At 60.5% G+C, this 23886-nt stretch overlaps 1 protein-coding gene across 6 annotated transcripts in view; it reads left to right on the plus strand.

The window, feature by feature from the left end:
* Positions 1-1002: 1002 nt before the first annotated feature.
* Positions 1003-23886, plus strand: part of SARDH (sarcosine dehydrogenase) — a 59556-nt gene continuing 36672 nt past the window's right edge. For 2 of the 6 annotated variants that reach the window (XM_068987316.1, XM_068987352.1), the window contains exons 1-12: positions 1003-1131; positions 1762-1858; positions 2339-2493; positions 3061-3422; positions 4415-4593; positions 5944-6123; positions 6778-6901; positions 7051-7151; positions 16365-16469; positions 17639-17768; positions 21639-21725; positions 22023-22113. In XM_068987316.1, the coding sequence (XP_068843417.1) occupies positions 3089-3422; positions 4415-4593; positions 5944-6123; positions 6778-6901; positions 7051-7151; positions 16365-16469; positions 17639-17768; positions 21639-21725; positions 22023-22113 (1331 nt within the window). In that variant the 5' untranslated portion in view covers positions 1003-1131; positions 1762-1858; positions 2339-2493; positions 3061-3088. Of the gene's footprint in view, positions 1132-1761; positions 1859-2270; positions 2494-3060; positions 3423-4414; positions 4594-5943; positions 6124-6777; positions 6902-7050; positions 7152-16364; positions 16470-17638; positions 17769-21638; positions 21726-22022; positions 22114-23886 lie in introns of those variants that run through there. The other 4 variants (XM_068987360.1, XM_068987325.1, XM_068987334.1 and 1 more) reach the window with 4 other exon arrangements.

A 23886-nucleotide genomic window follows, 5' to 3' on the forward strand; every position in this document is an offset into this window, starting at 1 on the left:
GGCTGAACAACAAGAATGCTCAGTAAGTGTAGAGGAAAACTGGCAGCAAGACGCTGGACACTGCACGGTAACAAGAGCACAGATGCTTGTGATAATCACAGCAGCGTCTCTCCTATGCCACTCACTGTATTAGCAGCCAACATTGCTACATTGTTCATTGACCAAATCTCAATACTGCTTTTTTGATCCAGTGGAAGGAAGAAGTCCTGTTTTATCTCAGCACCTCAGGTGGACGTCCTTATTTGTTCCAGATTTCCTCTGGGCATCTTCCGCCTGAGTACAAACCAGACTCCCTAGACCCAGGGGTAGACTGCAGGCTCTGGTCTGGCTCCCCACTAGCTTGCTGTGTGACCCTAGGCAAGCTGACTCCCCTCTCTGGGCCCTGGTGCCCCCGACAGCCAAATGGAGGCAGGCATCCCTGCCTTGGGAAGCTGATCGCTGTGCAGTGGGAAAGCAGAGGCTCAGGGGTGGCTCGCCCAGCAGCAGAGGCATCTGGGAACTCCGAAGGGCAGAATGCAGATGGGCACTGTCGAGCGGCCAGGAGTGGGGTGGGGGCAACCCAGACTTCCTGCCTCCGAGGGCAGTGAGCACCCCTCCCCTGGGGGTGAGCAGCTGAGGCTGGACAGGCAGGTCCGGGCTAAGCCCCTGAATCTCCCGCCCAAGGAGCGCCGGCCGGCCCAAGGCTGCTGTGGACCCAGCGCCTCCCGCCCTTTCTGGTGCGGGAAGCATGGTGGCGGGCGTGGGCAGACGGGGGTGCACGGGCTCACCTGCAGAACCCCGTGACCTCTGTTTTAGGGATGAGGAGCTGAGGTCACCTGCCCCACGTGCAGGCTTAGCAGGGTCTCAGGGTTCGCAGCTCTGCTCTGCTGCGCTCGGCACGGCCTGCTCCGCAGCTGCCCAGCCAGCTGGCTTCCAGGACGGCAGGCGGTGGGCGGTGCGTCCTGCCCCCGCGGTGGGCGGGCCGGGGGGCTGGCAGAGGGCCTCTGGGGCCAGGGTAGGAGCAGGGGCAGGGGCCGCCCCGGTTCCTGTTTGGCTGCTGCTGGGAAGGAAGGAGGTGACGGCACCACTGGAGCCGCTGAGCCGGGCGCTGGCAGGCCCCTCGGGGCCTCGGAGCTCTGCAGCCGGCCGGAGGTACACCCCTCGGGCGGGCAGGCCCCGGTCCCTCCCCCCAGCAGCGGGGTGGGACAGGCCTGGGGCTGGCCGGGACTCCTATTCCTCTGGCTGCAGGGACCCTCGGGCTGGGCGGGCACAACCACAGGACTCTGGGAGGCAGGGGCCTCGGCACCCTCACAGCCTGCCTTCTCCTGGCCGAAGCTGGGTCTGGTGCCTCCCTCACCACCCCTCCTCTGGCTGCCTTCGAGGAGGGTGTCCCTGGGGCTCCACCCCCTCTGTCTGACCCCCAGCCTTGGCGATGATGGCCAGGCTCAGCTGGGAGAGAGCTGGAGAGGGTAGGAGAGCGGGTCAATGGTGAAGCGGCTGCCCTGGCCGGAGGGCACGGGGCCATCCCTGGGGGCGGAGGCCGGGCCCGCCCTGGCGGAGAGCGGGGCTGGCTGCGGGCGGGGAAGGGGCACTTGGCAGCTTCCCGGGCCAAAAGCCTTGGCCGTGGTGCAGCAGGAGGGAGGGAGGAGGCCAGGCCGGGGGCCGGGCAGGTGTGTGCTGGGGCAGTGCCGCGTGGCCTGGGTTGGTGGGAGGGGGGTGGTGGGGGCCCGGCCTTGGGAAGGTGTCCTGGGCACCCACCTGATGCCGAGTTTCCACCAGCAGGAGCCACTGCTGGAGGCTCCCGGCAGAGTAAGGTAATCCCAAGGCCACAGGGAAGTGCAGACACGTGCCAGGAGTCCCTCTCTGTGCCTGGGAGCAGGTAGGCGGAGCTGGCAGAGGGACTGGGGTGCCCTGCCCTGCCCTCCAACCTCTCCAAACCCCGGAGCCTCTGCCATCACCCCTCCCTGCTCTTCCTGCTGCCCACAGCCCCCGGAAGGGCGGGAGTCACTGTGGCGGGGGCGGGACAGCCCTGACCCCCGGGAGCCCCGGTGCCTGCGGGGGTGGAGGGGAGGGAGGGAAAGGAGGCAGCAGTGGGCACCCCCAGCCTCTGCCCCCCTCACACCAGCCCCGAGAGCTCCGGAGGGGGCAGGACAGCCAGCAGGTGCACTCACACGGTGGCCCTGCGACCTTGGTCACCTTGGGCCTCAGTCCCCCCCCAGTGAAACGGGGACAACAGTCGTCTTGATTTTAGAGCAGAGAGAACGTGTGTTCCCAGCTTGCCGTGTAGTGCACGCTCGAAAATGCAAGTGGGCTTCGTTGACTGATCGGCTGATTGACGCCATCACGGTTATTAATGCAGGTGCAGGACCCGCCCCCCCAGGACCGCAGTCTCAGCCACATCCCTCTTACCTCTCCTGCTGACCCACAAGTGGGCCCGGGGCCCCTCGGAGCCGTCCTGTCACCCCCGGGACCCTCCCCCAGGGAGACCTCGCCTGCACCTCCTCTCCTTAGAAGGTGGGCTCCCAGTCACTGTCTTCTTATAACTGTGAGAGTCTTCTGGCTGAGGAGGGCTGGGAGGGCTTCTTGAAGGAGGAGGGAGGCAAGGTGAGCCCTGCAGGCTACTGCGAGGTCACAGAAGAGCTACCCACCCTCCAGATTCAAGACGGCCCAAGGGAGCCAGAGGCTGGACCCCACTGCCTTCCTCACCTTCTGCCATGGGTCCCAAAAGGGCTGTGGGGGCCAACCTGGCAGAAATAACTTCTGTGTGGGGTTGTGACGGGACTTCCCCCGGAGGGCATGTTGAATGTAGGCTGGAGGGTTGGGGTCCCGGCCTTGTGACCCCTGCCACCCCACCGTGGTCCCGTCTCAGCATGAACACCGCCCCCTTCTCCCCCACCGTGGTTTTCCCTGGGCCCAGCCGGAGCCTGAAGCATACAGACCCCTGTACCCTTGGGCTGGACAAATGCAGGGTGCACGTATGCTGTGGGTGGGCGGCAGGAGGGAAGCTGGAGGATCGTAGCGTGGGGGGCCCAGGGCCCACTGCTCCCCTCCGCATCCAGGCAGCCCCGGCTCTCTCCCCAGCTCCCCGCGCTGCTGAAGCTGACTACCCATGGCCGCGCTGAGATGCGCCCTGCGTGGCATGGCGGCCACCTGTCCTCGCCGGAGCCCTGCCCCGGGCCGGGGGCTGAGACCCCTGGTGAGCGGGGCTGGCCCCACCTCTGAGAAGAGCGTGCCATACCAGCGGACCCTGAAAGAGGCGCAGGACGCCTCGGTGGTGGCCCGGGGCCCAAGCCAGCCCCTGCCTGGCACAGCCAGCGTGGTGGTCATCGGCGGGGGCAGTCTGGGCTGCCAGACCCTTTACCACCTGGCCAAGCTGGGCGTGAGCGGGGCCGTGCTGCTGGAGCGGGAGCGGCTGACCTCCGGGACCACCTGGCACACGGCGGGTAGGGGTTGGGGTGCAGGCGGGGGCGGGAGGGACTGGACCCACTGAGGGGCCAGCCCTGGGCTGACCACTAGGAGGCCGCTGAGCTGGAGGGAAGGCCATGGAGGACAGAGGCGGGCTCGGTCCGAAGGTGGCCCTGCGTGTCCCTGAGTCTCGGCAGAGCTGTGGCGGGAAGGAGGGGGCGGATGCTGACTGTGGGCCCTGCACGGGGTTGGGGGGCAGAGCTGAGACCAGGACTGGGGGCCCAGGCAGCTGTCTGCTCAGAGTACAAGCCCTTTCTCTGGATGGAGCCCCCGGGATGAGGGGCATCCACGGGGTGCAGAGGATGGATGGGGGAGGGAAATGAGGCAGAGAGGCGTCCTAGCAGGCACCGCGATCCTCAGCACCTGACCGGTGTGCATGTCCCCAGGGCAGCCAACCTTCTGCCTTAACCCTGAGTTAAGATTGGCAGCATCTGTGGGGCAGTCACTCCCACTTTGGCCGATACAAGCATGACGGCGCCGAACGTGGAGCTGGGGAGAGGTTCAGAGGGCACTGTCTCCCCACCGTCACTTCTCCCTGGGCCGGCCGCTCCCCAGGCCCCGGTCAGAAGGGGTCCACTCTGTGGGGGAACTTCAGTCGGTCCCGGGACCCCCTCACCACCTGCCCTGAGATCCTGGGCACAGAGCCGTGTGATGCCCCTTAATTTCACCGTGCAACAGTCCCACCTGCCTCCCCGGGCCGCCGTTGCCCCGTGCCCGGCTCTGCCCACAGCAGGTGCCCGATAAAGGGGGCCTTTGGTGTTGTCTTTGAGCTGCCCGAGAGCCGTGTCCTGGGACTCAGCTGTCTCGTTGCCCCTGTCGTTTCCTGCTCATTGGCCTCTCGAGGCCGTCTCCATGGCCTGCAGGGATGCTTCAGGCCCGCAGCCTGATATTTGGGAGCCCTGGCCTGCTTGGGGAAGGGGGTGCAGCCCCTCAGGGGCTGACGGCGCCCCCACCCACCCGCTCCCTCCAGGCCTGCTGTGGCAGCTGCGGCCCAGTGACGTGGAGGTGGAGCTCCTGGCGCACACGAGGCAAGTGGTGAGCCGCGAGCTGGAGGAGGAGACGGGGCTGCACACGGGCTGGATCCAGAACGGTGGCCTGTTCATCGCGTCCAGCCGGCAGCGTCTGGATGAGTACAAGAGGCTCATGTCGGTGGGTGCACGCCCGCGGGCGGGGGTGGGCGGCGTAGTGCAAGGGAGGAGCCCTGGCGGATGCGGCTTGAGCCTCGTGCTGCCTCGGCTGGGCTCGGCCCCCTGCGACAGGTGGCTTTGCCTCCGAGCCTCGGCATTCTCACCTTTGAAATGGGATCCTGTCGAGGAGCACGTTTCTGCTGAGCCTCGGAGGCAGAAGAGGCCCAGTGGATGGGGGTTGCCACCACGCGCGGTGCTCCCGGGGGTCAGGCTGAAGGATGAACCCACACAACCCGGGAGGCAGGGACCCTGGCTCTTCCCCCAGCTCTGCCGGAGATGCTTAGGGAACACCGTTGTCAGGGAGACGGCAGAGGAAGCCTTACTCCGTGGAAGGCCCGCTGTTGGGGTGGAGTGTTGGTCCTTCACCCAGAGCAGCCAGGGCTGGCCCCCACATTCCAGGGCATGGAAGGGACGGGTTTCTCCAGCGATGCATCGGTCATCGAGCACCAACTGTGTACTGGCAAGCAGAACCGGCTGCGTGGGAAGCGGAGGCGCACTGTCGCGGGGACGCCATGTTCCTCTGAGTGCCCCGGCGGGAGCAGCGGCAGCTGGCTTCCTCACAGCAGGGCGGGGGATCTCTGGGGTCAGGAGGCGGCCTCGTTCTGCCTCCTGCCACCACCTCTTCCCCACGCTACTCACTCATCAGCTGGGACGGGTCCCCTTGGGGGGTTTCAGCTCAAGTTCGGAGCAAGGTCTCTGCCACCTCTCAGTCAGGATGCTCCGAGAGGGAATCTGATTGGCTCAGCTCATCTCTAGTGGGGCTGGAGAAGGAAATGGCCACCCACGCCAGCATTCTTGCCTAGGAAATCCCATGGACAAAGTCTGAGTCTGGTGGGCAACAGTCCTTAGAGTTGGACACGACTTAGCCACTGAGCACATCTCTGGTTGGGCAGGTCCTGATGGGCGGAGGCCTGCGGACACTTGATTGGCTGCCCGTTGACCAATGAAATGCGTCAGGGGTGTGGTCTGTCACGCAGTTGGATCCTGGGACAGAGGACCCTCTGGTCTCTGGCGAGCCGGTCTGACCAACACACCTGGTTCAAGCCCCAGATATCAGACCTGTGGGGCTTATTTTATTTATTTTACACAGTAAGTCCTTATGTGCCCGGGCCCCGGAGACTGCTTCTGAGCACTGCACAGGTTCCTCACTCTTCCTCGGAGCTGGCCCAGGGGACAGGAGCTTCCCCAGGCATGGCTCACAGTTCCTGGGGGCGCCAGGGTCAAAACTGACCCTTGGAGGCCCAGACAGGGAGGCGAGTGGCTGGAAGGATCTGCCCCATCCCCAGGCTCACTTTCCTCTGCGTCCCCCTAGTTGGGCAAGGTCTATGGCATCGAGTCCCACGTGCTGAGCCCTGGGGAAACCAAGGCTTTGTATCCGCTGATGAACGTGGAGGACCTCTACGGGACCCTGTACGTGCCGCACGACGGTACCATGGACCCTGCCGGCACCTGCACCAGCCTCGCCCGGGCCGCCACCGCGCGGGGGGCGCAGGTACGATCATCTCCCGGCCCTGGGCCCCCCGCTCCGAGCCTGGCCCTCCTGCCCAGGAACACGAGCTCCCTCTGTGCTGAGACCACGGGCCAGCGGGGACCCGAGCCCCTGACCCTCTCCTGCCCAGGCTGGCCGGCCGCTCCGGTCTGTCCACGATGTCCGCTTTCCCCAGAGGCCCCATCCTGCTGGGATAGCGAACCTGCCCCAAATCTCTTCTCCTTTTGACTTGATTCCACACGTAGTTGTAGGAAAAATTAGAAAAGACAAATAAGCAAGGAAGAAGACATGGAAAAAGCTGAAGAAAGAAAAGAGTCGCCCAGAGGCCCCCAGTGTTGACCCTTAGTGTTACTGCAAGTATTTTTCTCTGAAGAAGTAAACCAAGCTGACCTGAACTGCACGCGACCTTTGAACCGCAGCATCTGCCGGTCCCTTGAGCCCTCCTTTTTCTCTTTAAAGTCTCTGTTTAGGGGACAGGTTCTCCAAGTCAAGGAGCACGGAGTCGGTTCCCGCCCTGTGGTCAGCCCCATGTCCCCAATGGGGCCGCATGAAGCCTGCCTGAGCAGAAGCAGGGGTCCCGGGTCCCGACCGGGCTGGGTGGGCTGCCAGCCCTCTGAGAGCTGGCGTGGCTTGGAAAGCAGCTCCTCTCACTCCCAGGTCATTGAGAACTGCCCAGTGACCGGGATCCGTGTGCGGACGGACGATTTTGGGGTGCGGCGGGTCGCAGCTGTGGAGACAGAACACGGTTCCATCCAGACCCCCTGTGTGGTCAATTGTGCAGGTGGGAAGGCATTTCTCCTGCCTCCCGAGTGGCCACCCTGACTGTTCCCAAAGCTGGCCTTGCTTAGGGGTGGGGGCGCCCAGTGCCCACCTGGCTGGCGGCCCCTGCCAGATGCCAGCAGGGCTCAGCCGCCTGTGCTCTGCCCGCAGGGGTGTGGGCGCGCGCTGTGGGCCGGATGGCTGGCGTCAAGGTCCCGCTGGTGGCCATGCACCACGCTTACGTCGTCACCGAGCGCATTGAGGGGATCCAGGTGAGTAGCTGGCCCCCGGGCCCGCATCAGGCTGCGGGAGACTGGCTCGTGGTGGCCCACGGGCCTGGCTCTGACCCCACACACGAAGGTCGCCACGCTGAGCGTCAGTGGCCCCATCTGTAAAATGGGCCTCCTCGTGACTGGACGCCCTGGGTGGCATGAGGATGAGGAAGTGGCGCAGCTGTAACCTGAGGGCCCTGCCCCCCCTTTGCCTTCGTGGCACAGCTCCTCACTGATGCCAAGCCTGTCACACTTGGTGCGGCCAGCCTGACGTTGGCCGTGTCCCATCCCCCTGGTGTTCCTGGGAACCCCTGAATGTTTGCAGGTCCCCAAATATGCTGTGGGTGCCAGTCTCAGAGGACAGTGGCCCACAGCCCTGGGACCCTCCCGGGGAGCCCTGGAGACCCCTCTGCCAGGGGGGCGGGCAGGGGCCGGGGAGAGCTGTGGGCCCTCTCCCGTCCTGGGAGCTTCCTGTCGCCCTGTTGTCACCCACGCCTCTTTCCCTCCACGCACCTCCCCCGTCCCCTCACGCCTCCATCTAGTCCCCGCCCTGTCCATCTCTGCTTGCGTGTCCCTCTGTGCCCGCGCCCGTCTCTCCCTCCGCCCACCCGTCTTTCCTGCACTCACTTCCTCTCTGTCCATCTTGCCTCCCTGCACCTGCTCATCCCTCCCTCCATCCCTCCCTCCCTCTAGCCCGCCGTCCACCCGTCCTGTCCGTCCGACCCCCATCCGCTGATGGACCTGTTCATCCACCCATTCACCTGCCCACCCTTCCTCCCCCGTACCCACCCGTCTGCCACTGCCCGACCCATTCCTCCATCATCTGCCATTTATCCACACGCATAACCAACCCACCCTCCCCGCCACCCTCTCCGTCAAACATTGACTGGGTAAGCTCTGTGCTCCAGGCCCTGTTCTAGAAGCTGGGGCTGTAACAGAGATAAGAACCTAGTTCTTGCCCAGGTGAGCTGGCAATGGGAGGTTACGAACAAGTAAATAGACATTAATTTTAAAACGGGCTGGCAAGCACTGGGGCTCCAGGGACCCACAGCCTGTGGACCAGGGCAGTGCCCTGGCAGAGACCACGTCCGAAGGGTCTCCTGAGACATCTAAGGGAAGGCAGAGGGGAGATAAGGGGAAGAGGGCAGGGCGCAGGGCACGGCAGCTGGGGAGGAGCAGGCGGTTCCGAGGCGGGCCTTGGCACGCGGGTGTGGGTAAGAGACGGGGCTGACCTTGATTAGGGCCAGGCCCCAGCAGGGAGGGTCCCGGGAGGCTCGCCCCTGCCCTGGACGAGCCTGGCTTCCGTCGGCTCACCAGGCTGGCCGCTGGGTGGGCCCCGTGGTGAAGGGGGCGGGCAGCTGGGGTGGGACTGAAGCCTCTACCCTCTCCCGCCCCCCTCTTCCGACACCAAGTTCCCGTACTCAGGGATGGGTTTGATATGATCCAGCACATTCCTCCTGAGGGCTGCGGTGTGCCACGCATGGTGAGGCGTTGGGGAAGGAGGCAGTGTCCGTGGGACGAGCCCCCGGCCCTGGTTCCGAGGGAAATATCTCCGGTGGCCGCCAGGGGTCACCTTCTGACCGCTCTGGACTGTAGAAGGGACGGAAAAGCGAAAGTCGCTCAGCCTCGTCTGACTCTTAGCGACCCAGGCCAGGATTCTGGAGTGGGTACCCTTTCCCTTCTCCAGCAGACCTTCCCGACCCGGGAACTGAACCAGGGTCTCCTGCATTGCAGGCGGATTCTTTACTAACTGAACCAACAGGGAATCTGTGGATGGGGGCTGGGCTAGAGCTGGGGACGGGTCTGGGCAGAGGAGGGCCGTATCCTGGTGGGGAGGAGGAGGGTCACAGGGCATCCACGGAGGCCAGGACGGAGCCTCAGCCTCTCCGCACGTGATGTCTGGCTTTGAGGCAGCTTCAGGGAGAAGCAGGGCAGCGTGGACCCTCCCTGAAATTTTAAGATCAGCGCCACACTGGGTTTATTCATGTTACTTGCAAACACTACCATCTCCCAGAGACTTGTATGCCTCTGGGAACCCCAGGCTCCACCCCAGGGAAGGGCCACCAGCCCCAGAAACTCTTAGACTCTTTGTAGGAGAAAAGAGGAGGTTCGGGGCTAGGGGCCAAGTTCCCCATGCTCCGCTCCACGTGGGGAGTCTGGGAGGCCAGCCTCTCCTGAGGTCACACCTGGGCAGCTGAATCTGGAGGAATGGGCCCCTGACCCTGGCCTCCCACATGGTCTGACCCCTTGGTGAGTCAGAGAACAAGCTCGCTTAGGCCAAGGCAGCTCCAGTGATCAGGCTCTGGGGCTCATGCTGGGAGGTCCCTGACACCTGGACTTGTTTATGGATGGTCAGGAGACTCCCTGACAGTGGACAGTCTTGTATTGTGAGGGGCCAATTGCCCAAGTCTGGGCCTCACAGTGTTGGGGGCCTGGACACCCCAGGCTTCTGGTGAGGGCTCAGGGTTCAGCCCCCTGGACCACATGCCTTTCTCCTTTCTTCCTGGGGGACCAGGAAGCTGGGCTGCCCCAGGGACCCCAATTCTAAGAAGCCGTGCCATCCTGGGTCCTAACGGAACGCTGTCCTCAGCTCCTCTGTGACCTCCTCCAGGGACCTCTCTGGATCTGGTCTCTGCGTCCATCAAACGCGGTGGCCCGGATGCCGTGCGATGGTCTGGCATCCCCACTGCCTTCCACCTTCTGCTCTGCTGTGGTGGAGCCGTGGGAAAAGGCCCGAGCTCGGGGTCTGCATCCCGGCCCCCTCCATTAGCCAGCCAGGCGAGCCGAGGTGCCGCCAGAGCCTCAGTTTCCTCTTCTGCAAAATGGGTTTAACACTGTTTAGGGCTGTGCTGAGGGAGGAACCAAGTGGTGGGCTGAAGGGCTGAGCGCAGTGCCTGGCACATCGCGGTGAGGACCGCTGTGACTGTGACAGAGGACATCGGACGGTCCAGGCAGCAAGTGCCTCAGAGAACTGGGAAGCCTGGAGCCATCCAATGGGCTTCCTGGAGGAAGCAACTGGCAGGATCTGAATGAGGGTGAGGCCAGGAGCAGCGGATGGAAGGGGGCGGGCTGGGATCAGGAGTGTGACCCCAGGGGCACTGGGGTCGCACCTATAGGGTGGGCTTCCAGATGGAGGGGCCAGCGAGGGTACCCCGTGGACGCCTTGGGCTGAGCTGAGCCCGTGCTGGGCTCTCTGTGGCAGCTGGGGCCTTGCAAGGCCAGGAGGGAGGGACACTGATCCTGCTGGACAGATGCAGGGGCTGTCCTGACCACCAGGTGTCCCCACTGTCCCGCTCTGCAGCGCCCCAGCATTTCGTGTGTTTTGTGTTTTGGGTAGTAGGGACAACAGAGGTAATGAGATCCCCGGTTCTGAAGTGCTGGTTACCGAGAGCTCCCCCTGCGGCCCCTGACAACAGCTCCTCAGTGCAGACGTCCTTGTCTCCGTGCTCAGAGGAGCCAGGCGGCCCGCAGACCGGAGGAGGAGGCAGGGCCCCTGCCGGGTGGTCCCTTTTGGTCGCTGCGTGTCCTCAAAGGTGGGGTGGAGGGCTCACACCTGAGGAGTCCATCTCCAGGGTCGGGGTTGCTGAGAGCCAGCTCAGTGCCTGGGGCCTGCAGGGGAAGTGAGCCTCTCCTCACTCCCGTCCTCACTCCCGCTCACTTTCTGAGATGGTCTTAATTTTTGGTCATTCACTAGTTGGTTAAATCAGTACTCAGTATTTGCAATCTGATGGCAGTGAAAACATCATGAACTCCTGAGCAAGCAGAGTCCAACTTCTTGTGTTTCCTGGAGTTGCTATTAATAAGTGTGTGTTTCCAGCGGTTCAGTTTCCCATGTAGCTGTCATCAATTCTTCCTATCTACGTGGCTCAAGGGTAAAGAATCTGCCTGCCGATGCAGGGCATGCAGGTTCGATCCCTGGTTGGGAAGATCCCCTGGAGCAGGAAATGGCACCCCACTCCAGTATTCTTGCCTGGGAAATCCCAAGGGCAGAGAAGCCTGGCGGGCTACAGTCCCTAGGGTTGCAAAGAGTCGGACACAACTGAGCGACTGAACTGAACTGAACTGAACCCATCTATCATATGTCTATCACCCATCCACCCATCCATTATTGATCATCCGTCTGTTTTATTAGAGTCATCTGTACCTATCCTCTAGCTGCCATCTATATCTAACATTATCTTTGTCCCTACAGCCCTGTTCACATGATCAGTCCCCACTTCCCATGCCACCCTTAGCTTAGGTAGTCACTAATCTGATTTCTCTCTATGGGCTTTCCTGTTTTGGACTTTGAATGAAATGGAATCACATGATTCGCAGCCTTTACGTCTGGCTTCTTTCACTCTGCTTGACGTTGTCAAGGTTCGTCCTCTTAGTGCGTGTATCAGAATTTCGTTTCTTTCTGGGGCTGAATAATACGCTCTTGTAACCACGATGTATTTCAGTTTTCATCTGCTGATGGCCGTTTGGGGTGTTTTCACTTTTTGGTTACTATGGATTATGCGCCTGTGAACACTCATGTACAAGATTTGTGTGGACATATGTCTCCCTCTCCCTTGGTGGACACCTTGAAGTGGAATTGCTGGGTTCCAGGGGAGCATTGCTGACTCCGTGTTCAGCTTTTTGACTGTCAGGCTGTTTTCCAAGGAAGCTGCACTGTTTTACGTTCTCAGCCTCAGTGTGTGCGGGTTCTGACTTCTCCACCTTGTCAGCGATCTTTGCTACTGTCCATCTTTCTCTTTCTAGCCATCGTTGTGGGTGTAAAGTGGTATCTTGTAGTTTTGAGTTGCGTTTCCCTAATGACTAATGATGCTGAGCATCTTTTCATGAGCTTATTGGCATAATGTTTGTTTCGGGGGAAAAAACCACTATTAACACACTTTGTTCGTTGTTCACTGGATTGTCTTTTTCAATTAAAAAATTTAAACTTTTTTGGAAAGTGGGGTCAGTCCTGTTGCCCCTGCATCGGAGGAACGGAGGCGTAACCACCGGGCCCCCAGAGAAGCCCCTGGATTGTCTCTTTATTAAATTGTTTCTAATTTTTACAGCACAAGTTTCACACTTCTTTCTTTAATTCATTTTTAATTAAAATTTTTTGGAGTATAGTTGCTTTGCACTTCCCTGGTGGCTCAAACAGTAAAGAATCTGCCTGCAATGCAGGAGACCCAGGTTCTATCCCTGGGTTGGGAAGATCCCCTGGAGAAGGGAATGGCAGCCATCTCCAGTGTTCTCACCGGGCGATTTCCATGGACAGAGGAGCCTGGGGGGCTGCAGTCGAGGGGTTGCACAGAGTCAGACTTGACTGAGTGACTGACACACAGTTGCTTTACAACGTAGTGTGAGTCTCTGCTGTACAGCAAAGCAAATCAGCAACGTTGCTGTTCAGTCGCTAACTCATGTCCGACTCTTTGCGATCCCGTGAACTGCAGCACACCAGGCTCCTCTGCCCTCCACTATCTCCCAGAGTCTGCTCAGATTCGTGTTTACTCAGTCGGTGATGCCATCTAACCTTCTCGTCTTCTGCCATCCCCTTCTCCTGCCCTCAATCTTTCCCAGCATCAGAGTCTTTTCCAATGAGTTGACTCTTCCCAAAGGATTGGAGTTTCGGCTTCAGCATCAGTCCTTCCAATGAACATCCAGAACTGATCTTTAGGATGGACTGGTTGGATCTCCTTGCAGTCCAAGGGACTCTCAAGAGTCTTCTCCAACACCACAGTTCAAAAGCATCAATTCTTTGGCGCTCAGCCTTCTTTATAGTCCAGCTCTCACATCCATACATGACCACTGGAAAAACCATAGCCTTGACTAGACGGACCTTTGTTGGCAAAGTGATGTCTCTGCTTTTTAATATGCTCTCTTGATTGGTCATAACTTTTCTTCCAAGGAGCAAGCATTTTTTAATTTCATGGCTGCAGTCACCATCTACAGTGATTTTGGAGACAAAAAAAAAAAAAAAAGTCTCTCACTGTTTTCAATGTTTCCCCTTCTATTTGCCATGAAGTGATGGGACCAGATGCCATGATCTTAGTTTTCTGAATGTTGAGTTTTAAGCCAACTTTTTCACTCTCCTCTTTCACTTCATCAAGAGGCTCTTTAGTTCTTTTTCACTTTCTGCCATAAGGGTGGTGTCATCTGCATATCTGAGGTTATTGATATTTCTCCCGGCAATCTTGATTCCAGCTTGTGCTTCTTCCAGTCCAGCGTTTCTCATGATGTACTCTGCATAGAAGCTAAATAAGCAGGGTGACAATATACAGCCTTGACGTACTCCTTTCCCGATTTGGAAGCAGTCTGTTGTTCCATGTCCAGTTCTAACTGTTGCTTCTTGACCTGCATAGAGATTTCTCAGGAGGCAGGGCAGGTGGTCTGGTATCCCCATCTCTTTCAGAATTTTCCACAGTTTGCTGTGATCCACAGACTCAAAGGCTTTGGCATAGTCAATAAAGCAGAAATAGATGTTTTTCTGGAACTCTCTTGCTTTTTCAATGATCTGGTAGATGTTGGCAGTTTGATCTCTGGTTCCCCTGCCTTTTCTAAATCCAGCTTGAACATCTGGAAGTTCACAGTTTATGTACTGTTGAAGCCTGGTTTGGAGAATTTTGAGCATGACTTTGCTAGTGTATGAGATGAGTGCAATTGTGTGGTAGTTTGAGCATTCTTTGCCATTGCCTTTCTTTGGGATTGGAATGAAAACTGACCTTTTCCAGTCCTGTGGCCACTGCTGAGTTTTCCAAATTTGCTGGCATATTGAGTACAGCACTTTCACAGCATCATCTTTTAGGATTTGAAACAGCTCAACTGGAATGCCATCACCTCCACTAGCTTTGTTCATAGTGATGCTTCCTAAGGCCCACTGACTTCACATTCCAGGATGTCTGGCTCTAGGTGAGTGATCACGCCATCATGATTACCTGGGTCATGACGATCTTTTTTGTACAGTTCTTCTGTGTATTCTTGCCACCTCTTCTTAATATCTTCTGCTTCTGTTAGGTCCATACCATTTCTGTCCTTTGTCGAGCCCATCTTTGCATGAAATGTTCCCCTGATATCTCTAATTTTCTTGAAGAGATCTCTAGTCTTTCCCATTCTGTTGTTTTCCTCTATTTCTTTGCATTGATTGCTGAAGAAGGCTTTCTTATCTCTCCTTGCTATTCTGTTTCTTTGATATCCTTTATCAGGAAGTTCTCTTTGTTCCTAAATATTAACTTTTTATGATGAAAGTGTTTTTATCTGTCAAATACTTTTCCTGCATCTATTGAAATAAATTAGTGTTTTTCATCCTTTATTGATAATGGTATATTACCTAGATTGATTGTCAGATGTTAAACCAACTTTGCATCCCTGAAATAAATCCCATTTGGCCATGGTATATAGTCGTTTCTATACATTGCTGGATTCAGGTTCCGAGTATTTTGTGAAGGCTTGTTGTTTAGTTGCTAAATCATGTCTGACTCTCTGCGACCCCAGGGACTGCAGCAAACCAGGCTTCCCTGTCCTCCACTGTCTCCCAGAGTTTGCTCAGACTCATGTGCATTGAATCGGTGATGCCACCCAACCATCTCATCCTCCGGATATTTACATCTGTATTCATAACTGTCACAGTCCTCTCCCCGCCCCCCGCACAGATGTCTCAGGAGATCTGTCAAACAGTCATATTTTCTGCATATTCACACAGAGCAGAGAGATCATGGGAAGTCCCCAGCCGCACTCCCCTCCCCGAAGGGCTCTTCGTTCTGATCTTCTCCGTTAGCGTCTGCTCCGCGGCCACCCTGGGACCCTCCTCACCCGTCTTCCGTTCCTATCTGCTGCTCTGGGTCCACGCCATGCTCTCTGGCCACTTACTGAGAAGGGTACTTGGGGAAATAAATGTTTCTGTGTGCATGAACGGTCAAAAATCTTTATTCTTTCTTACACTCAACTGATGAGGAACTGTGCCTTTAAAGTCAGCTCCAGAATTTGCTGGACTTTTTGCCCCGGCTCTTCCAGCCTCCAGGTCTGCTGTTTCTTTATTGAGGACCCACCTGTTCACTTCTGTCCTGATGGTCCATTCCAGCACAGCCTCTGTGCAGGCCTGGTCCAGTCACAGGGCTTGGTGGGCACTCGCGGGCCCTTCAGGACTGAGATTCACAATTTTCAATCTGAGAAGTCGTCTTGGCTTTTTGTTTTGACTTTCCTATGACTCCATTCTCTGTGTTTTCTCTTCCTGGAGCCCCTGTAAGGTAGATGTCAGACCTTCAGGACTGACTTTCTAATTTTCTTACTTTTTCCCCATTCCTGATTCCCGCGCCTTCGTGTGTTTTAGCCTAAGACCTGGAAGATGTTCTTGGCCTTATCCAGCCCTTCTGTCAAACACTCTTCTCTTTGATGACGGACCTTGGCGTCAGTGTCTCCAAAAGAATCTCCAGTCTGTTGTCGAGGGGGGACGGCAGCCCACTCCTCACCTCCCTGGAGCCTGGGGTCTCTGGGACCCTTTTCACCAGAGACACGTCCGGGCACCTGTGAGGCGGAGCTCAGGTCTGGAGGGCACGGCGTCTGGACGGAGGGCATCCAGGTCCAACAGCTTTGAGGAGACCCTAGTCCAACCTTCTGTTCACACACATACACACTCTCTCTCACACTCACACACACGTGCATAATCACACACATGCACACACGTACACACTTACACACACGTGCTTGGCCACTGCCTGCAGGCTGGGCCTCTGCAGACTGGAGGGAGTAGGCAGGCTGGCAGACTCTCCCCTCCGCCCCCAGCCCCAGCTGAGGCACGCCCCCCGCCCACTCGGCCCCTGGCCCCAGCTGAGGCACGCCCCCCGCCCACTCGGCCCCCCAGCCCCAGCTGAGGCGCGCCCCCCACCCACTCGGCCCCCCAGCCCCAGCTGAGGCACGACCCCGCCCACTCGGCCCCCCAGCCCCAGCTGAGGCGCGCCCCCCACCCACTCGGCCCCCCGGGGCTGGTGGAGCTCTCCTGTCCGTGCTCTCTGTGGTTTGACCTTTGAGCTCCCCCCTCCTCCCCACATCTCTGCTGCCGTCTTGCGGGATGTGAGCGGGGGGCTCTGTCCACTGTGTAACAGAGGCCCCAGGTCCACCGTGTCCTCAGGGTCCTACAATGAGGAGGAAGCACCGTGGGCCCCGCAGGGTCTGTGACCCCTGGTGGAGGTGCTGGCCCACCGCCCTGCCCCGCTGACCCCGAGGCCTCTGTGCTCTGCCCTCTAGAACACGCCCAACGTCCGCGACCATGATGCCTCCGTCTACCTCCGCCTGCAGGGGGATGCCTTGTCTGTGGGCGGCTATGAGACCAACCCCATCTTCTGGGAGGAGGTGAGACACCAAGGCTCGAGGAGGGGCGTGGGGCTGCGTTTCAGAGGTGAGACGCCCTTTTCCAGAGACCCCTGTCCTGGAGCTCTCCCCCAACCTGGGAAGTGGCAGGTCCCTGATCCCATGGGGTCGAACCCATATTTCTCCAGCCCTTAAGAACCTGGCATGCAGGCAGATACAGACCCGGGGCCAGCGGAGGGCTGGCCTCAGAGCAGCAGTAGTCAGAGGCTGCAAACTCCACAGTGGGGACTCTAGCAGATGATGAAGGCAAGTAAGCCCCCCGCCTGTCAGCAAACGGCCCCTGGCCCTCCCCTCCCGCCGGGGCTCTAGCGGTATCTCCCTCCGGCCTGGCTGTTCTCCTGGCAGCTTCTGGGGTTCATGCGGGCCCAGCGCCCCCCTCAGCACCCTCAGCCACTTCAACCACATATGGGGCACCCCAGCTCCCGTATTCATGTGCTTAGCCTTCAAATTGAACAATAAAATGACTCCTTTCAGCCAGATACTGTTTTACTTTGGGGAGAAAGAGGAAGACCAAGATAAAAGTCTCTGTGCCCAGAGGCTTGTATTCTGGTGGGGAGACCCACAATAAATAAACAAAGAAGTCACATAATTCGGGATGGTGATCTGAACCCTGAGTGAAGTTAACAGGCTGAGGGTAAGCCTAGTGAGACTGGTGTGGAAGAATGTCCTTCAGACCGCGGTCAGGCAGGGCTGGATGGGGGGCTGACATCTGAGTGGACCGTGCAGAGGGAAGGTGGGCAGCAGCTCGCCCGTGGAGGTGAGGGCCCTGCGGTCAGACCAAGCTTGCTTTCCTCAAAGAACCGAAGGAAGGTCAGCGTGGCTGTGGGTCCATGGTGGACATGGGCAGGGCCTGCTTGTGTAGGGTTTTATGAGACACAGAGTCACAGGGGGTCTTGGGGGGCTCAAGAGCAAGAAAGGGCCTGATCTGACTTGGACAAATGGGTTGAAGGAGGGCAACAAGCAGGAGGCCATTGCAACAGTCCAGGGCAGAGCAGGGGGGCCTGGGTCCAGGCAGGAAGTGGGAGCAGACAGGGCCTCTAGGGGCTGGAGGGGTGGAGGGAGACAAAGGGGACCGTCTAGACCGTCACCACCTGATGGACCCGGGCTCCAGGGGGCGGCTGGCACAGGGCAGCTTCCCCCCATGTCCCCAGGTGTCAGACGACTTTGCCTTCGGCCTCTTTGACCTGGACTGGGATGTGTTCACCCGGCACATTGAAGGTGCCATCAACCGGGTCCCCGTGCTGGAGAAAACCGGGATTAAGTCCACGGTCTGCGGCCCCGGTGAGTGGGGAGGCCTGGAGCTGACGGCGGGGTGGGAGCTGGCCGCCCCCAGAGCGTGGCCGGCCGTCCCTCCGTCCTGGGCGGGCAGCACTGTGCGGCCTCCTCCCTGCAGGTAGCAGACGTAAGCCTGCCCCCGGGGCCCAGCCAGGCCTCTGCCCGCCCACCCTCGCGTGAGCCCTCCAGGGGGCCTGCCTGGGCTCAGTCCCTGCTGGAACCCGGTGCTCTCAGCGGTGAGGTGGGGTGAGCCCCTCCCAGCACCCAGTGAGGCTGAGTCAGGGGAGCAAGGGCCAAGCTCGCTCCCGATGCTGTCCACTCAGGGCTGCAGGCCCCCCGGGTCAGCCTCGCCGCTCTGCCCCCTGGCCACACTCCCTCCCAGCGTGGAAAGGCCCCACCTGGGGCCTCCCCTCCGGTCCCCAGGAGAGCTGGACCGCAGGAGGCTGGAGCGAAACGGCGTGAACCAAGCGGCTCAGCTTCTGAGTGCCCGTCTCAGGTGTGCAGGGTGCAGGCCCCGACCCTGCCCGCTGGGCAGCCGGGTCAGACCCCAGGCCAGGGCAGACTGGGGCCAAGACCACTCGCTTGCTGTGGGAGGGCCAGCCGGCCAGGCTACACCGCAGACGTTCAAAGTGTTGTGACGAGGGTCACTCAGAATGCAGCGGGGAGAGGGGACCGCTCCGCGACTGGGCCTGGGGCAGGGTCATCTGAGGGTGGCCCAGGGAGTTCAGGGACCCCAGGGTGGGGGGAGACCCACGCACGCCGAGCGAGCCATCTGAGCTGAGTCTCAAAGGCTGTGTGCAAACGGAGAAGATTCCAGGGTAAGATCCGAGCCCAGGGCCCCAGAGGCGGGCCGTGGTGTGAAGCAGCCCCACGGTGTCCACTCAGCTCCTTCTGAGACCTGAGTGCCTGGAGCCCAGTGGGCTGGTAGGGAGCTCCTGTGTTGGAGGCTAGACGGAGCCTCTGTGGTGGGAACCCAAGGCGGTGGGCTCTGTGCAGGGGAGAAGGTGTGTTCCAGGGTGAGGGCGTGGAGGCGGGGGTCGGGGATGAGGCGGCCGGCCTGTGGTCCTGGCAGAGAGAGGGTGGCCTCTGGACAGAAGAGGGGCCCAAGCCAGCCCTGAGGCCCAGACCTCTCAGGCCAGGGCTCGCGGGGGCCTCCGAGATATCACTGGCGCCTTGTCTGGGCCAGAGGCAGGCTCTCAAAGCTGGTGGGTACAGGATGGGCCACCCAGAGGGTGCCATGTGAGGCTTTGGGGCCAGGGTTCTGGGTAGGGGAGCGGGCCTGCAGGCTCAGATATGCCGCCCCATCCTGGCTCCAGCAGAATCACAGCAGTGTGCCCTTCCTTCCTGCACGGAGGGGCCCCTTTAATCCTCAACAAAGGCAAGAAGCAGGGAGTGTGTGCCTACCTAGCAGTGGAGAGAGGGTCAGAAAGACAGTTGCCCAGAGAGGAAACTCTGGGTCTGAAGCTCTGCGTTCCTTGAGCCTTGGTGTCCTCATCTGTGAAATGGGTGGCAGGCCGAGTGAGGAGGGGAGGCCACATGTGAGCTGCAGGCCTGCGGGCAAAGTCGTCCCTGCGGGCTGAACAAGGAGGGAGGGGCAGGCCAGGCCAGGGGAGGGAGGGGAGGGGTCCCGACACCCAGCCTGCGGCCTGCCAGGGTGCTCGGCCCTCCTGGGCGCTGAGCACACGGGGTCCAGACAGCCGCCAGCCCTGGCGGCTTCAATCTGTTCAGCTCATGAAGGAGCAAAGGTGAGTGGGCAGCTTTCCCAGAAGAGGTAGCTGGGGTCCCCCTGGCCAGCCCAGGGGGTTCGGGGCACAGGATGTGGGGCTCAGGCCGAGGACTCACAGCCCCAGGGCTTCCCGGGCCTGGTGGGGCTGGCAGGGAGAAAGCCAAGGCGAAAGCGAAGTTGCTCAGTCGTGTCCGACTCTTTGTGACCCCATGGACTGTAGCCCATGAGGTTCCTCTGTCCATGGAATTTTCCAGGCAAGAGTATTGCCAGGCCCGAGACAATCCCAGGGAGCATCCTGGCTCTAACGGGACTGCGGGTCATCGACCTGAGAAGCCACACTGGGAGAATGTGCCTGTCAGGACCCCTGGAGTCTGGTTTCCCAGCGTGAGGAAGGTTCTCTGGGGACACAGGCCTTTCTGCTGGCCGGTCAACGGCCCTTGGCCTCTGGGACAGAAGAGGGAAGTCCCAGGACCCTTGACTTCAGGAAGCGGGAGGCCCGCAGACCTCTCGTTCCAAGGTCGGGAGATCAGAGGCAAGTTTGGGGGCCCCTGTCCCGGGCATCCGGCATCCTCTTGAGTCATTTGTTAAACATCCAGGTGACCCTTGACCCCCAAACTTCCCTCCTGCTAGCTTTCTGTGAAGACTGTTCAGAACATTCTGGAAACATTTCCAGCACTCCCGGAATGCTCATCAGGTCATCCCCAAACACAACCATCTCGGGAGCCGCCCCGGCCTCACCAGACACCCTCCTGGCCTCCTCCACTTGCCTCTTGCAACCCGACCTGCACACAGGCCCCCGGATAGGACCCAGGGCCCCCCTGACGCCCCCACTGGAGGCCTGCCAGGGTCACTGTGGCCTCCAAGGCCCTCACCGGGGGCCCTGCCCTTCTCTCCGCCCTGCCTCTTCCACCCTGCCCTGCGGCTGTTTGGAAGCATTCCCAGGTTCCCCGGGGCTGGCGGCCTCCTCCAGCTCAGATGCTGAGGGTCAGAGACCAGGCTCGGCCGGTCACCGGCAGGGAGGAGGACAGCGCTTGTGACCAGCGCACACGGAGCTTAGGACCCCGCGGGGAGCCCGGGGCCCTGACCGGCCGGGCGGCATCCTCCTCTGTGACCCGGGTTCTGATGGCGCCGGCACGGTGGTCAGGAGCGGCCCGCCCTCCGGTCACTCCAGACCCCTTATCATGTGTGCTTTTTTCCCTCAGACTCCCTCTTTTTTGCTTACTCACGCTTAGGCTCTCTGTCCCTCTCATTCTCCTGGCAGCTCCCCGAGGGTTGGGGCTTGTTCAGTCGCCTGCCACGGCCAAGTTCTGGGCACAGGCGGGTGGGCTGCAAATATTTGTGACCGAGTAACTCACAGCCCTGTGAAGTCCGCGGTCATCGGGACCATGATCCCTGTTACAGATGAGGGTCCGAGGCTCTCTGAGCCAAGGTCATGCAGCCGGGAACCAGTAAAGCAGGGTACGAACCCAGGACTGTGGCTGCCAAGTGCGGCTCTTTATCACCATACCAGAGTGGGCGGCAGCAAGAATACTGCAGTGGGTAGTCACTCCCTTCTCCAGGAGATCTTCCCAACCCAAGGACTGAACCTGGGCCTCCCGCGTTGCAGGTGGATTCTTTACCGTCTCAGCCGCCAGGGAAGCCCCTTTTAATCATGCTCGAGCGTTCCTCTCCACCTGTCCTAGCCTCTGTCCCCAGCACGCTGGCGGCAGACAGAGCCAGAGGCTTGGTCCCCTCTCCTGAAGAACTTACAACCCTTCGTTCACTGAGTGAGCATGTATCAAGCACCGACCCTGTGCCTTGAGATACGGCAGTGAGCAAACCTGCCCTTGAGTTGCCCGTGGTCCAACGGGCAGGAACGCCCTGCAGTGACACAGCAGGAAGGTGGCACGGTGACAGGAAGCCACGTGCTGTGCCAGGGACTCAGGGAGAAGCCCCCCGCCAGCAGAAAGCCATGAGACACACCAGGGCCCCACGAGGCAGAGCCCAGTTCAGGTCACCAGTGCTGAGGACCTCAGCGGAACGTGGCGGGAGCGATCAGGGAGGAAGCGGCCTTGAGCTGCCCACCCCTGCCTCAGTCACTGCCCTCTTGGGAGACCCCACCCAGGAGCCTGTGGCCGGGAGGGACCCTCAGGCTCCCGCCTCCCTTTCAGAGTCATTCACCCCGGACCACAAGCCCCTTTTGGGGGAGGCGCCCGAGCTCCGCGGGTTCTTCCTGGGCTGCGGCTTCAACAGTGCAGGTGAGTACGGGCAGTGGGGCCTCCCTGACTCCAGCCATCCTGGGAGTGAGGGGCCCCACTGGGCTCTCCTCCAGTTCTCAGACCCGCCCCTTCCTGGGGTGGGGGTGGGCCTAGGAGGGCTGTGGAGGGGACAGGGGTGGAGACGGGACAGGCCTGCCAGGAGCAGGCACGTGGCACCCCAGGGGTGAGATCCGGGGTGTAGGGGCTGATGCTGCCCACAGAGGTGGGAGGGGCACAGAGGTGGGGTACAGGGCCCTGGGGGCGGATTGCAGACCCGCGGCTCTCTGCTTCTGCCAGGAATGATGCTGGGCGGTGGCTGCGGGCAGCAGCTGGCTTACTGGATCGTCCACGGGCGCCCAGAGAAGGACATGCATGGCTACGACATCAGGCGAGTGCCCACCGGGGCCCGTGGGCGGGCGGTGGCTGCCCTAGAATGGGACAGCGGTGGCGATGGTTTACTCACTAAGCTGTGTCCGACTCTTGTGACCCCGTGGACTGTAGCCCTCCAGGTTCCTCTGTCCATGGGATTCTCCAGGCAAGAATACTGGAGCAGGTGGCCATTTCCTTCTCCAGGAGATCTTTCCAACCCAGGGATCGAAACTGGGTCTCCTGCATTGCGGCAGATTCTTTACCAATTGAGCTACAAGGGAAGCTGCTAGGATGGGGTGGGGTGGGGTAAATATCCTGGGCTCTTTAGAAAGGAGCCTTCCCTGAAATCCAGAGGGCTTCTTGGAAGAGGTGGCAGTAAGCAAAGAAGGAAGAAGCCAGCTGGGGGTGGGGGGGCTGCTGCAGGGTGCCTGGGTTTGGCGAATCCACTGCCCTCTACAGTTTCCAGGACCTCTCGACCCAGTGTCCTGCCTAACCCGTCCAACAGCTCTGGGGTCAGCAGTGGGATCCCATCGTCCCACTTTGCAGATGGGGAGACTGAGGCCGGGGGAGCAGGCTGCCCGGGGATGGGGCTGAGCTGGGGTGGTCACTGCTGGGATGCGGGCACGTCTGGGAGGCAGGCAGCCCTGAGTGAGACGCTGGCCGCACACTTCACTCACAGGGCAACTGGAATAAAGCGGACCCCGTGCAAGCCCGTCCCTCTGGAACTGGGGGTGTGAGGTGCTTGCTGCAGATGTCGCTGGGAGCAGGGAGCGGGTCTGAGTAGGCGGAATGCTCAGCATCAGGTCTGTGCATGAAACACTGCTCAAAGCTGAGCAGAGGCCAGGGCGGGTGCGGGGGCTGCTGTTGGAGCTGCCCACCGCCCTCTGTGAGCTGGAGCAGTGACGCCCCCAGGCAGGGTCGGTGGGGCCGGGCTTCTGGTCCCCACGTGGCAGTTCCGCGGGCCGAGCACTGCGGGTGACAGAGGAGACAGCGGCTTGGAGAGGCTTCTGTGGGGATCCAGCCCATGGCGCTGTGACGGCTCTGGGCAGACGGGCTTCCTGGAGAGACCCCAACTGGCAGGGCTGGAGGTTGGGGGGGGGAGCTGGAGATCGCGCTCGTTCAGCTCGGCATGCCCCGGCTCCTCTGCTTACCTCGCCCCGTCCTGGCCTGATGGGGACTTTGTGTCCACGGGGATGTGTCTGCCCCACACACAGACAGGCAGGCATACTCTGAGATCCCCTCCCTGCGACCGCCCCTCCCGTGGTGCCTGGCACAGCACGGTCTGCTGCCTCGGAGACAGTCTGGGGCTGTGCCCACATGCTCTCCCAAGAGAGGAATATTCCAGAGATGATAAAGCTGCCCAGAGCCTCAGGGATGGGCCAGTCCCAGCCCCTCCCGCTATAGACAGCAGGCAGAGGAGCCCTCACGGGAGGTGACTCTCCTGAAGTCACCCAATGCTGGAGCCACAGCCACCCAGCTCCAGGCCTGCAGGCTGTCTGCCGTCTCCCCTCCCTCAGGGGTGAGGCCTCCGCCCTGGGATCTGATGGACCAGGGTGCAGCCTGGGCCTCACAAACAGCCCCCCGCCTCCCGGGCTGGCAGACGTGCCCTCCCCACCCAGGGGCTCTGGGCCTCCCTCCCTCCCTGCCTTCTCTCACAAGCAAGACATCAGTGGGAGCATCTTGGGGGCCCCTTCATGGGTGTGCACAGAGCCGCCGCCTCTGCCCTGGCCAGCTGGGGCCTTGAGCCACAGGTCGGAGGGCAGAGGGTCCCTGGAGGGAGACCCCCAGAGCT

This window comes from Capricornis sumatraensis, chromosome 1 (genome assembly GCF_032405125.1).
Source record: "Capricornis sumatraensis isolate serow.1 chromosome 1, serow.2, whole genome shotgun sequence".
In the NCBI taxonomy this organism is placed as follows: Eukaryota; Metazoa; Chordata; class Mammalia; order Artiodactyla; family Bovidae; genus Capricornis; species Capricornis sumatraensis.